This window comes from Monodon monoceros, unplaced genomic scaffold (assembly GCF_005190385.1).
Source record: "Monodon monoceros isolate NGI ecotype Baffin Bay Population unplaced genomic scaffold, NGI_Narwhal_1 Super_Scaffold_10, whole genome shotgun sequence".
Lineage (NCBI taxonomy): Eukaryota > Metazoa > Chordata > Mammalia > Artiodactyla > Monodontidae > Monodon > Monodon monoceros.
Window position 1 is genome coordinate 27,729,908 of NW_021703766.1, and position 12,222 is coordinate 27,742,129.

The 12,222-nt window shown below is 51.3% G+C and overlaps 1 protein-coding gene across 4 annotated transcripts in view; it reads right to left on the bottom strand.

Annotated features, from left to right (window-relative positions):
- The window catches only part of NLRC5 (NLR family CARD domain containing 5), an 88,731-nt gene that overhangs the window by 19,400 nt on the left and 57,109 nt on the right, over positions 1-12,222 (bottom strand). For 3 of the 4 annotated variants that reach the window (XM_029238358.1, XM_029238330.1, XM_029238339.1), the window contains exons 21-28: positions 12,015-12,059; positions 10,986-11,075; positions 10,017-10,100; positions 7,650-7,733; positions 4,661-4,750; positions 4,411-4,473; positions 1,994-2,080; positions 117-200 (exon numbers count right to left, since the gene is read on the bottom strand). In XM_029238358.1, the coding sequence (XP_029094191.1) occupies positions 117-200; positions 1,994-2,080; positions 4,411-4,473; positions 4,661-4,750; positions 7,650-7,733; positions 10,017-10,100; positions 10,986-11,075; positions 12,015-12,059 (627 nt within the window). The remainder of the gene's footprint in view (positions 1-116; positions 201-1,993; positions 2,081-4,410; positions 4,474-4,660; positions 4,751-7,649; positions 7,734-10,016; positions 10,101-10,985; positions 11,076-12,014; positions 12,060-12,222) is intronic. The other variant, XM_029238349.1, reaches the window with a different exon arrangement.

The window sequence follows — 12,222 nt, forward strand, 5'->3', positions numbered from 1 at the left end:
CCTCCCCAGCCCTTGTCCTCTGCAGTTCTCTAGGGATGCCTCAAAAGAAGCCCACTAATGTTCTTGGCCCTGGGGAGTCTTCCTCCTTGCTGTCTTTGAAGCTGCTCGACACTTACTCAAGTGAACCGGAGATGGGCACCTGAGGGAGACATTCCAGGAGGCACCTGAGCCCGGCATCACCCAGCAGGTTTGCTGAAAGGCTGCAAGAGGTACGAGGGGGTTGTTGGTGCTCAGACGTGCCTTCTCTTCAGTTACCATCACTGCTACTCTACCCACTCAGCACTGCCATTATCCCCTCCACCACTCTGCACTACTTCTGTTCCAACAGCACCGTCACCACCACCAGCACCATCCCATCACTGCTACTAGGCATCACCACCTCCATCACCACTAGAATTATCACCACCATCCCCCTCACCAGCACCACAGTTAACCAGGCCTCATCTTCCCGTTCAGTATCTGGTGACCACTCCCAGGACTCATGTGCCTCCAGCAGGCTTTCAGGGGTTAGAGAAAAACCAATTCACTTTTACCATGCACTTGGCCTGCATCCGTTGGGAGCCATAATTTTTGAACAAGAGTAAATTCAGGAAAAAGAAAGATATTTGGAGGATGTATTTATCCATCAGATTTCTTCTTTTAATTTGAGAATGTAATATCTGAAATTGCACTGGAAGACTTTCTTATTTCCCTTCATTGTAGCATTCTATGCTTTTAGCTACAGTTTCAGAAACAATATAATCAGCATGCCCGGGAATATCTGATTTTTGTCCTGCATCTTTGAACTCATTTTGCCCCTGATTATGACACTTTTTTTTTTTTTTTTTTCCGGTACGCGGGCCTCTCACTGTTGTGGCCTCTCCCGTTGCGGAGCACAGGCTCCAGACGCGCAGGCTCAGCGGCCATGGCTCACGGGCCCAGGCGCTCCGCGGCATGTGGGATCCTCCCGGACCGGGACACGAACCCGTGTCCCCTGCATCGGCAGGCGGACTCCCAACCACTGCGCCACCAGGGAAGCCCCTGATTATGACACTTTTAAGCCTTATTTATTTTGTCTTTTCCTGAGAAATTTTAAAAATGAAAAACTAGTTTGTCTCAGGAAGACACTTAATAAAGTAATCTTTAAAATAAGCAAAAGTTCCCTCTATAATGAAAAAACAGGAAAACTTAAAGACATCTTGCTTTTTCATCTTTCTTTAAAATACATGATTTTCATCAGCCGTATTCCTCTCCTTGGCCACATCACAACAGGAACTTAAGTTGTGTTTTTTCGGGTAGACCGCTCTCTTTACATCCTGCTTGTCCTAAGCTGGACTCCTAACAGTTTTGAGCAAAGACTGCATCGTACTAGTTGTGTGACTTAGGGCAGGTTCTTAAACTCTCTGTACCTCAGTTCTCTCATCTATAAAATGGGGATAATAGTACTTAGGGTTGTTGGAAGGATAAAAAGAATATGTAAAGCACTTAGGACAGTGGAGAAACTACTCAATAGGTATTAGCTTTGTTTCACCTACCCACGCGGGCTGCGCTATTTGGGCACCCAAGACAGGCCACACAGATACCACTTCTCATCCATACGACAGCCCACAAATCCCCACCCTCCAGGGCCCTCCACGGGCTGAGGCGTTTGTTGCTCTTAACCACCTGCCAGGCCAACCAACGGATCCCTTCTTTCAGGCCCCACCAGCCAGCAGAGCTCCAGTGCCCTGATCAACATGAGGCCAAGGGGCTCCTGTGGCCCTTTGTGAAGGACTCCCCAAATTAGATCAAGGGCATACCCTGAATTAGCTCCACCATGGTGGCAGTGGGGAATGGTAGGGATAAAATGGGGACAGAGAAACCACGTGGACGTGACTGAGTCCCAGGCATCCCATGCCCTGTTAGCTGGTCCTGAGACGTGCTGAGTGCACACCCACACGCATGCACACACACCCCGTCGGTGCCACCCAGGCACACGCTCCCGGGCTCTTCTCCCCACTCCTGCCCGACTTACTCCAGCTGGCTGAGGTCTTCACACTTGCTCAGCAACCAGCAGAGTGGCTCCACATGCTCCTGGCTGAGGCCGCAGCCTGTGAATCTGCTGCAGGAAGGGGTGCAAACTGGGAATGGGGCCACTCAGACCCTCTGCCCTGGCTAGTCCTGGGTGTGGCCTCTGAGTTTCAGCGGGGCCTCACCCAAGCTTGGATTCTCTGGAAACATCCAGCATCCACCACTCCCACCTCCCTCCACAGCAGATCCCACCAACATTCTCCCTCTGGGGAGGTGGTTCTCAAAGTGTGGTCCCCGACCACCCCCACCAGCATCCCTTGGGAACTTGGTGAGAGGCATGTTCTGGGAACGCAACCCAAATGCGCTGAATTAAAAGCTCTAGGAACAAGGCTCTCCAGACTGATTCTGATTCAAGGTGAACTACAGCTCTTGGCGGTCACTTTAATGGACAGACATGAGGGTGGAGTGGAGGAGACTAAGGGTGATGTCTGCTCCTGCAGAGGGTTATTGATGCTGGAATCAAAAGTAATAGTAAGTGTCTTTGAGAGACCTACACCGAGACTACACAATAAGGTAAATGAACAGCTTACGGCCAGCCAGCAACTTAAAAAAAAAATCTTAAAATGAGAAAGTACCTAAAACCAGTATCTAAAATTTTTATCATTGTTACTCTCCTTCATGATTTTTTGCATAGTCCTAAATTCCCTATTACCCTACTGTTTACTTCATATTGTTATTTAAAAAATTTTTTTTTTTTTTTGCGGTACGCGGGCCTCTCACTGTTGTGGCCTCTCCCGCTGCAGGGCACAGGCTCCGGACGCGCAGGCTCAGCGGCCATGGCTCATGGGCCCAGCCGCTCCGCGGCACGTGGGATCTTCCCAGACCGGGGCACGAACCCGTGTCCCCCTGCATCGGCAGGCGGACTCCCAACCACTGCGCCACCAGGGAAGCCCTACTTCATATTTTTAAATCAGCTCATTCTTTTTATTTAATGCATTTATTGGAAAAGGAAACCCTGTATCACTCACTCCAATGGAAAACTGGGATTGCCTGCCCCAAACAGACCATAAGCATAAGGATACAGGAAACAGGAGCAAAATATCATCATTAAATTCAAGCCAGACACTGGCACCTGTTGAGAGCTCTCTCTTTATTTAAAAGGGAGCTTAGCAAATGTTAAGAGGTGTTGTAGACACACTAACACCTAACTGAGGCTTCCTCTTGGCCTTAATCAGAGAATTGAAAAGGGAGGAATTCAATGAAGCTGAAGTACTCTACTATCGGCCCAACCTCCTAAAAATCCTCCCAGCCTGGCCTTTGCCCTGCATTTTGGAAATCACAGACTTGGAAACTATGAAGGTATTCTAGAAGTCACGATAGTGTTGGGTTAAGACAGGAATTGGAAAGTCTACAGCCCAAGACCGCCTGCTTTATAAGACCTGCACACTAAGAATAGTCTTTCCATTTTCAAACAGTTGAGAAAAAAATCAAAAGGAGAGTAACATTTCATGACACACAAATATTACATGAAATTCATGTCTCAGCGTCCATAACTCCAGTTCTACTGGCACACAGACACACGCCTTCGTTTACATATTGTCTGTGTTGCTTTCAAGCTAAAATGGCAGGCTTGAATAGCTGTGATAGAGACCCTATGGCCTGGAAACCCCCAAATATTTACAATCTAACCCTTTACAGAAGAAGTTTGCCTGCCCCTGGGCCAGAAGCGCTATAAGACTCCCTGGATTCAAGTCCCAGCTGTACCCCTTCCTGCTGCATGACCACAGCTGTGAGGCTTATAGGACGTAATCTGCATGAGGCTCTTAGAATGGTGCCCTACAGATGCTCAGCAAACATCAGCTCTTTATTTATTGTTATTTCGCAGCTGAGGAGGCTGAGACGCAGAGAGAAGGGTCTGGTCCAAGGTCACTCGGTGAGCCAGTGGCATCAAATAGCTACCAGAAACATCATCTCTGTACTTAGAGGTTATTCCCTGGCCCCATTATCCTGTGCAGTGCTGGCTCCCCTGTCACCAAGGCCACCACAGAGCACTGGTCCAAGAGTCAGTGGTGTGGCGCAGGGGGACACTCGTAACTGTGAGTGCCTCTCGTGCCTTACACATTGCCTCAATTCCTCTTCGCCAACGGCCTGCAATATAGCGTCTCCCTTCTCCAGCTGCGGGAGCTGAGGATTGGAGAGGTTAAGGAACTTGCCCAAGGTGCCAGGCCCTTGTGTGGTTGGTATTTAAAGCTTTTCCTCAGACCAGGCCCCTGAGCTCTAATCCTGTCTGCTGTGGACTCCTTGTTTGCCCGTGACGGAGCCCAGCCCTCTCAGTCTGTCCTCTGCTCTGGACATCCAGGAGGCAAGTCTGCTCGTCCTCAATCCCCACAGGCTGCTCGGGCACGGTTCCGGGGGACTTACCCACAGCACCCACCTTCCTGCTCCTCGCTAGACCTGAAGTGCAGGGTCGCGTGATGCAGGGACCTGGAGCAGACAGCACCTGGGTCAGCCACCCTTGACCACAGCTTCAGCATGCCCCCAGGGGCAGGCCCCCCTCCTCCAGCAGCTGAGTCTCTGATTTGGGTCCCACTGTCTCCAACCTAGCCCCTCACATCCAACAGGCTCCAGGCACCACCCTCCTAGGTTCCGGTTGTCCCAGGGCAATGCTCACCTGAGATCCACCTTCTGAACCCGCGGGCACAGGCTGAAGATGTCAGCCAGCAGGAGGGGGCTCCTTGGGGACAGTTCCATCTGGGTCAGCCTGAATAGGAAAGGGGCGGGGCCCTATGTGAGCAAGTTGGAACCAAGCAAGATCAGTGGGCAAGAAACCTGGACAGGCTGGAGGTGAATGAAAAGGATGGGGAGCTGGTGGGTCAGCCAGGCATTAAGGAAGGAGACAGGAACTCAAGAGCGAGAAATAGGAGCTTGAGGTCAAGTGGACTGAGGTTTGAGTCCTAGTTCTGCTTACTGGCTGTGTGTCCTTGGATAAGTAGCTTAACCTCTCTGAACCTCAGTCTCCTTATCTGAAAAACAGAACTACTTATACACCTTCCTCTAGGGTGTCATGAGGACTGGATCATATCAAGCCTGGGCACTGCCAGCACGATACCCATGCTTATTGTTATTATTATATTGTTTTTATCCTAAGCACTCGTAGGTGAGTCCTTGCTGTCAAGGAGCGGGAAGCTTTAGGTCCTTAAGAGTTTCTCAAGCTCAGCATTACAGAGATAATTCTTTGGATTTGGGGGCTGTCCTGTAGGAACTTTACCAGCATCCCAGACCTCTACTCACTAGATGCCAGCAGTAGCATGACCTCCCACCCCCTCTGCCATCATGACAACAAAAATGTCTCCATTGCCAAATGTCTCCTGAAGGGCAAAATCACCCTCCAGCTGTGAACCACTGCCTTAGAGAAAGTGAGATGCTTCCATCTTGCCCTTGGATGCATCCTTGGGGTCTCCATTTCCCTCGCTCCATAAACCCTCCATCAGCTTGTCTACACCCCCAAGATCCACCCTGAATCTACCTACTTCCCTCTCTCCCCACCAATTCCCAGCCCCCATCATCTCTTACCCTGGCTGTACAACCCCCTCCCTGCTCTTGCTTCCAGGCTTGTCCCAGTTCCTTCTCTACCCAGCAGCCAGACTAAGGTTTTGAAAAGACAAATCGTTCCTCTGCCTTGGGCAAAATCCCAAACTCCGTGCCACAGCTACCAGGCCCTGTGTGACCCGGCCCAGGTTCATTTCTCTACCTTCTCCTACAACTCTGCCGGCCACTGTGCTCTGGCCACACTGGCCTTTCTGACTGTTCCTCGAGCCCACTGAGTTCAATCCTGCTTCAGGGCCTCATGCATGCTGTTCCATCTCCTTGGAATGCTGTTCCCTGCTTTTCAAAAGGCTGGCTCCCTCTCTTCCTTCAGGTAGCACCCTAGCGTCCCTCCTCAGAGGCGTTCCCTGACCACCCCTGCCATTGTCTAAATCACCTCCACAATCACTCCTTACCACATTCTCTAGAAAAATACTTTATCACTCTCTGAATTCATCTTATTTGCTTTCACTTTGCTTGTTGACCAGCTCCCTCTACTACATGGTAAGCTCCAAGAAGATAAGGACCTCGTCTTTTTTTTTCCTCTCTCAGCTGTGTCTCCAGCACCCCAAGCAGTGCCTGGTCCACAGCAGTGCACAAACAGTATGGACTGAATAATACTGGGTTGGCCAAAAAGTTTGTTTGGGTTTTTCAGTAAGATACTATAGAAAAACTCAAATGAATTTTTTGACCAACCCAATACAAAGCTTAAGCACTGGTGATCACCAGGCCGGCTACCTCATTCCAAAGACAGATGAGGAGTTGGGGGCTGATGCTGTGTGACTTGGGCATAGAGAAGTCCCTCTCTGGTCTGAGGTTCCCTATCTATTCATGTTAGCCCACAACTTCTGTGTCCAAAGGAACCCTTCCTGATCCGTCCTTTCCTGTCAGGGTGGGACCATAGTGGATTCTGTAGTTTGACATGGGCTCTGCCACACTTGCCCACCTCTGGGAAGTCATACATCTCCTCCCTCCCCTCCCAAAAGGACTCAGGGATAAGTGAGATCCTGGATGTGATGTCAGCTGTCTCAGGTGTCCCGGAGATCCTTAGCAGGAGTACTTATATTGCTGTTTTTAATGGTATGATTTAATTTTCTGTTGTATTTTTCCGTATCAGCTGTAGCTGCTCTTGCCCCCTGTTGGAAAAATATTTAAAGTAAATCCTTTTTTAAATTCTAACCAGTCTGAGCTGAAATTAGAAAATAGAGTTTTAAATACTTTGGGGATGCTGCTTAAATTCCCCTTTTACAGAATTAGATGGTGACCTTTAAAAACTGGTGTGTGGGGACTTCCCTGGTGGCACAGTGGCTAAGAATCTGCCTGCCAATGCAGACGACACGGGTTCGAGCCCTGGTCTGGGAAGGTCCCACATGCTGTGGAGCAACTAATCCCGTGCGCCACAACTACTGAGCCTGTGCTCTAGAGCCTGCGAGCCACGACTACTGAGCCTGTGCTCTAGAGCCCGCGTGCCACGACTACTGAAGCCCATGTGCCTAGAGCCCGTGCTCCGCAACGAGAGAAGCCACCGCAATGAGAAGCCCGTGCACCCCAATGAAGAGCAGTCCCCGCTTGCCACAACTAGAGAAAGCCCGTGCTCAGCAATGAAGACCCAATGCAGCCAAAAATAAATAAATAAATAAATAAATATATATATAAATTACCCAAAAAACCTAACTAGTGTGTGATATATACATGACCTATAACTATAGTCTCTTTATAGGAGTAGGTGACCTTTCTGTGGGTGGAGAGAAGAACGATGGCCCATTTGTCACAGGCCTTCCATTCTTCAAGGTGCTTTTAGAGCGACTGTCTTGTTTGAATCCCAACCCTGGGGGAAGGGTTGAAGAATATTAGTCCCATTTGTCAGATAAGGAAACTGAGGCCTAGAGGGGTCAAATAACTCCCCCCTGAGGTTGACAAGGTATTAGGGAAGAGCTGGAAGCAGACTTGAGCTCCCAGTTGTGCCAGGTAAAATGATGAAACAGCCCAAGAGAAGCGGGGAGGGTGCAGAAGGGGATGGCTTTGCAATGCAAGAGCCTCAGCCCTGCACAGTGAAATGGGGAAACCAGTCTTACTGCAGCAGGCTTAGCTCAGGGAGCCGGGGTAGGTGGTGCAGCAGGGTCTCCAGGCTCTGGTCACTCAGGACCTTGCAGGACAATCTGTGAAACAAAGCATCTGAATGAGGTGGGGAAATCTTGGGAAAAGCTAGATGGGTCCTAAGCCAGGATTGCCCAAAACACCCCCTCTGAACACTGGGGTCCTTGAGTTATCATTGAGGCTGGAGGAAAAGGAAGGTCATATATATGCTTGGAAAATGCTGGGTTAAGCCCCATTAGTTTTCTTTGCTGCAGGACTTCTCAGAGCCTTTAATCTGCCCTTGTGCATTGTGAATTTCTAAAGGGCTATAGTAGACATTTTTCCCCCAAAAGGCATGGACTGGTAGGATTATCATTTTGAGGGCCATGAAGACTGGTACCCTGGAGAACACACCTGTTAAGAAGACAGTGCCGCCTTAACCCAAAGTAGTGAACATAATGGTGGCCAGCAAAGGAGAGATGCAGGGTAGCTCGGGTCCCTGACTGCCCATCAAAACCAGACCAACCAGCTGATCACTTGTCTAGATAATTCATCAGAAGCCAGTCCACTTAGGAGAAACTCCTGATATCCATCCTTTGGTCTCTGCTCTGGCTGGAGGACTGGGTCAACCAGAGTCTCTAAGCACCTTGGGGTTTACATACAGCCCTCCCTGCGAGTCTAGAGCCACTTCCTGACCCCCAGAGGCGTTTGGACTGTATTTTCCTTCTGCCTTTCTCCCCTTTTGCTGCCCCTTCTCTCTGTCCCTGTTTCTTTGTTCCCTGCAGGCTGCCCTATCCCCTCACTGGGGCTGCCAGGAGCCTGGCCCATCTCCATCGCATTACTGTCTGGCTGAAGGGGGACCCAGCTTCACCTTGCGGGGAACAGTAAAAGGGGCCACCTATGGTTCTGGAACTGGAAGCGAGGAGCCTCTGCCAGGGCCCAGGCTGTAGGCTTAGCACTACCCGCTCTGTCCCGGGATTGGGCCTGGGGCTCTGGGCACAGGCAGAGCAGAGGCGTTCACTGAGGGGTGGTCTGACCACAAACACCAGTGGCTTTCCACTGGACCCCAAATACACACAGTGCTACGGCCTCTGCTTGGGATCAATGTGGGGTTTACACACGGTTTTTTTTTTTTTTTTTTTTTTTTAAGCAACAGAACCTTTACCTTTATTTTGGCATTTGGAATGCCAAAATGTACACATCATGTATCATGGTGATGAGTGGTATTAAAAACCAGGGGCAAGTGTGGGGGGAACTCTCTGCACTAGTTTTGCAACTTTTCTGAAAGCAAGCCTTAAACTATTCTAAAATAAATGGTTTATTTGAAAATTCATTGGTTCCACACATCCTGATATTCTAGGAAAGCCACAATATTCTATTATGAGACAAAAGTTCACTGCAAATCTTGTTAAGATCCTGTATCTGTTAACATCAAAACCACCTTCCTCCATATCCATAAGTGTTGGAACATGGAGAGACGTATGGAAGGACACACCCCAGTTGTCAACATGGATAATGAGCTTGTTGCAAGGACCAGAGGGCATTTGAGGCGGGAGCCAGAAAGCAAGAAAAAAAAACCAAAACTGTAGCAAAATGGAAAAACACATATGGGGCGATGGAAAGTGAAACTGCAGAACGCAGCTGGCCTGTGATTTCGAACAGGAAAAAACTTGTATATGCAAATGGAGAAGGTCACCAGGACAAATGACAACACTGAGTTGATGAGGGACGGGGTTATTTAGATGAGGGAGGTTTGTCTTGGGTTTCTTTATTTTAAGGTAATTATTGTAATAAAATTACAACGAGGATGAGGGAAGGAAGGCCTGACCGACTACTTTGCAGATGACAAAGCTGAGGCCTGAGGGGTTAAAGCCATTTGCCCAAAGTTACCCAGCTTGTTGGTGGCTGAGCCAGGACTCCTGATTCTAAGCCCAGTCTCTGGTCTCAGACCCAGGCGTTCTGGGGTGAGCTGGTAACCCAGGCTGGGGGAGGCCCTGAGGAGGAGCCTTCAGAATGACAGGCTCCAGCCACAGAGGCAGGCCCAGCTGAGTGCCAGGGTGGGGCTCCAGGGGTGGAGGGGGGCAGACTGGGGCTCCCAGGTGCCCTGAGTTGAGCCGATGGGGAGATGAAGCCCTGGGCCCGGCACGGCCTCTCTCAGTGGGAGGGATGAGGTGTCTGAAGCTGGGGCCATTGGGAGGCAAGGAGCCTTCCACCAATGGGTTAGGGAACTCCCATGGCGTAGGGCTACGGGGTCTGGCAGGAAGGGACCAGGAGGGACTCATCTGGTCTCTAACCAGGACACCCCACCCCAGGTCACTGGGCAGGTGCCCACGTTGTGCCCCTGCGGCTGTGTCCTCCGTACTTACTTGACTTCCAGAGGCCCCGGGCACTTCTCCAGAGTCTCACAGAGGCGGGAGAGGCTCAAGGGTTCCAGCTGACATTCCCTGAGGCTGAAAAGGGGCAGCGGGCAGGGCGAGGGGGTCAGGGAGGGCTCAGGGTCCCTGTCCAACCCCAAGGGCTCTCCGCTTCTCCCAACAACTCTCCTCCCCAACCTGCAGGCCGCCAGCCCCTGCAGTGCCAACAGAGCACACTCTCCACCCCTTACAGCCCCCAGTCCCCCTACTCCGACAGAAACAGTCAAGGACCCTGAGCGCCCAGCTGCCCTCGTCCAGTCCCAAGTCCTCCCCACTGCCCCTGCCTACATCCAGGCTATCGTTGTCACTCACCTGGGCCACTTGAACATCCCCTGGGTTCCCCCTCTTGCCTCCCTGCAATCCTCCACCCTGCCAGCGTCTTAGCTTTAACAAATACAAATCTGACCAGCCTCTCCTGTGCTGAAAACCCTCTGTGGCTCCCCATTATCCTTAGGCTAAAAGCAAAACGCCTTTCCCATGTCTTCACTCGCCTCCACTCTCCCTGTATAAGCTCTAGCCACACAGAAATGCTTCCCCAGAGCCAAGGCTTCACTCCCCTGGGCCTCTGCACGATCTGTCCCGTCTGCCTGGGATCCTGCCCACCCCGTCCCCAGAGAACCCTGTTCAGGCCCCAGCTAACGTGTCTCTCTTCTTAGGTGAGGAAATCAAGCCCCAGAGAGGGGAGGGGCCCAGCCAGGGTCTCATAGCCCCTCATGGCAGAGCTGGGAAGTCTTCAGAGAAAACAATGCAGAATCTTCTCTACAGGGAACGCCGGAGCCAGCAGCCCCGTCACCAGCCCTCACACTTCTTCCCCCTTCTCTCAAACTCTCTTTCCCCTGTCTCCCAACCCCCAGGCTCTCCACTCCCTCACCCCTTACCCCATTGTGGTTACCCCTAAACAAGAAGTGGGTAAGATGGTACCAGAAGCTCCTGGAGATGCGGCGCTGACCAAACCCCAAGAACTGGGCTCCAGCTTGGAACTCTGGCAAAGATCCAGCAGCCGACAGATCCCTAGGAGTGGGGAAATCATTTTGAAAGGAAAGTTCAAAGCATCCACATTGGAAGGCTAGACTCATTAGTCGGGGCTGGAAGGGGCCCTCGGGACAGTCAAGCCCCTCCCTGTACGGATGGGGCAACTGAGGCCCGGGGAAGGGAAGCCAGAGTGAGGATGCCAGCAGCTTATACCTGTCCAGGTGGGCAGCACCTGAGCAGGTTGAGGGGAGCTAGGACAGAGTCCTCCTCTTTCTGACCACTGCTGTAGGTATCATCCACCTATCTGTGTCTCAATTCTTTTGGCTTCAAGAACCCAGAGAGTTCCCAGAAATGGAGACCCTAGCTCGGCAAGCAATACCACCCCGGCTTCAGGCAGCCCACCTGCTACAGCAGTGTTTTTCTCTAACACATTAGCTGGAAATGCACTCTGCCCAGCTGGCTCCGCTTTAGGAGCCCTGTGCTTTTGCCCAGGTGAGACCAGGGTGCCGGGCTCCACTAGGGGGCAGCCGGGAACACCTGCGGAGAACTAGTTTACCGCAAAGATGTGGAAACTTTTTCAGAGCACCAACGGTTCTTGGCTTCTCTAATGTGATACTCAGAGTGTGAAAGGGCAGGGATTCATATGAAGTCAGGACGCTGCAAAGTGCTGCAAAGGTCCTCAGTGGCAGAAACACAGCGGCTCCCCTCTACCCTCCCACACATCCGCTCTCCTAACACCTGCTCTGCTGCAGCATCGCCCGTCAGCCCCTCCCTCCCATGTGCTCCCTCTTAGGAAGGATTGAAAGCAACTGATTACCGCAAATTTACATGGGGGCGGGGTTACAGAAGTGATTAATTCCAGCCTGCCAGACCCGGGCTAACAGTCAGCATGGGTCTGGGGGTTGGGGGCACCTATAAGAAATGGGGACCAGAGAGAGAGGGGGGAGGCCCCCCAACCTCAGAGCTTTCCCTCCTTACCTGTCTCTTCCATCACCCCTCAGGATGACGCGCTGGCTCTCAGAGCTGCAGGCAGAGGAGGCGGCAGCCTGAGAAAGGGCCAAGGGCCCCCTTCCCAGGCAGCAGCAAGAGACAGACAGGCTGGGTCAAGCAACACCTGGATGGTGGCCTGTTTTCTCAGCAAATAGGACAATAAATATACATACAAAGCACACCACCGATATGATTT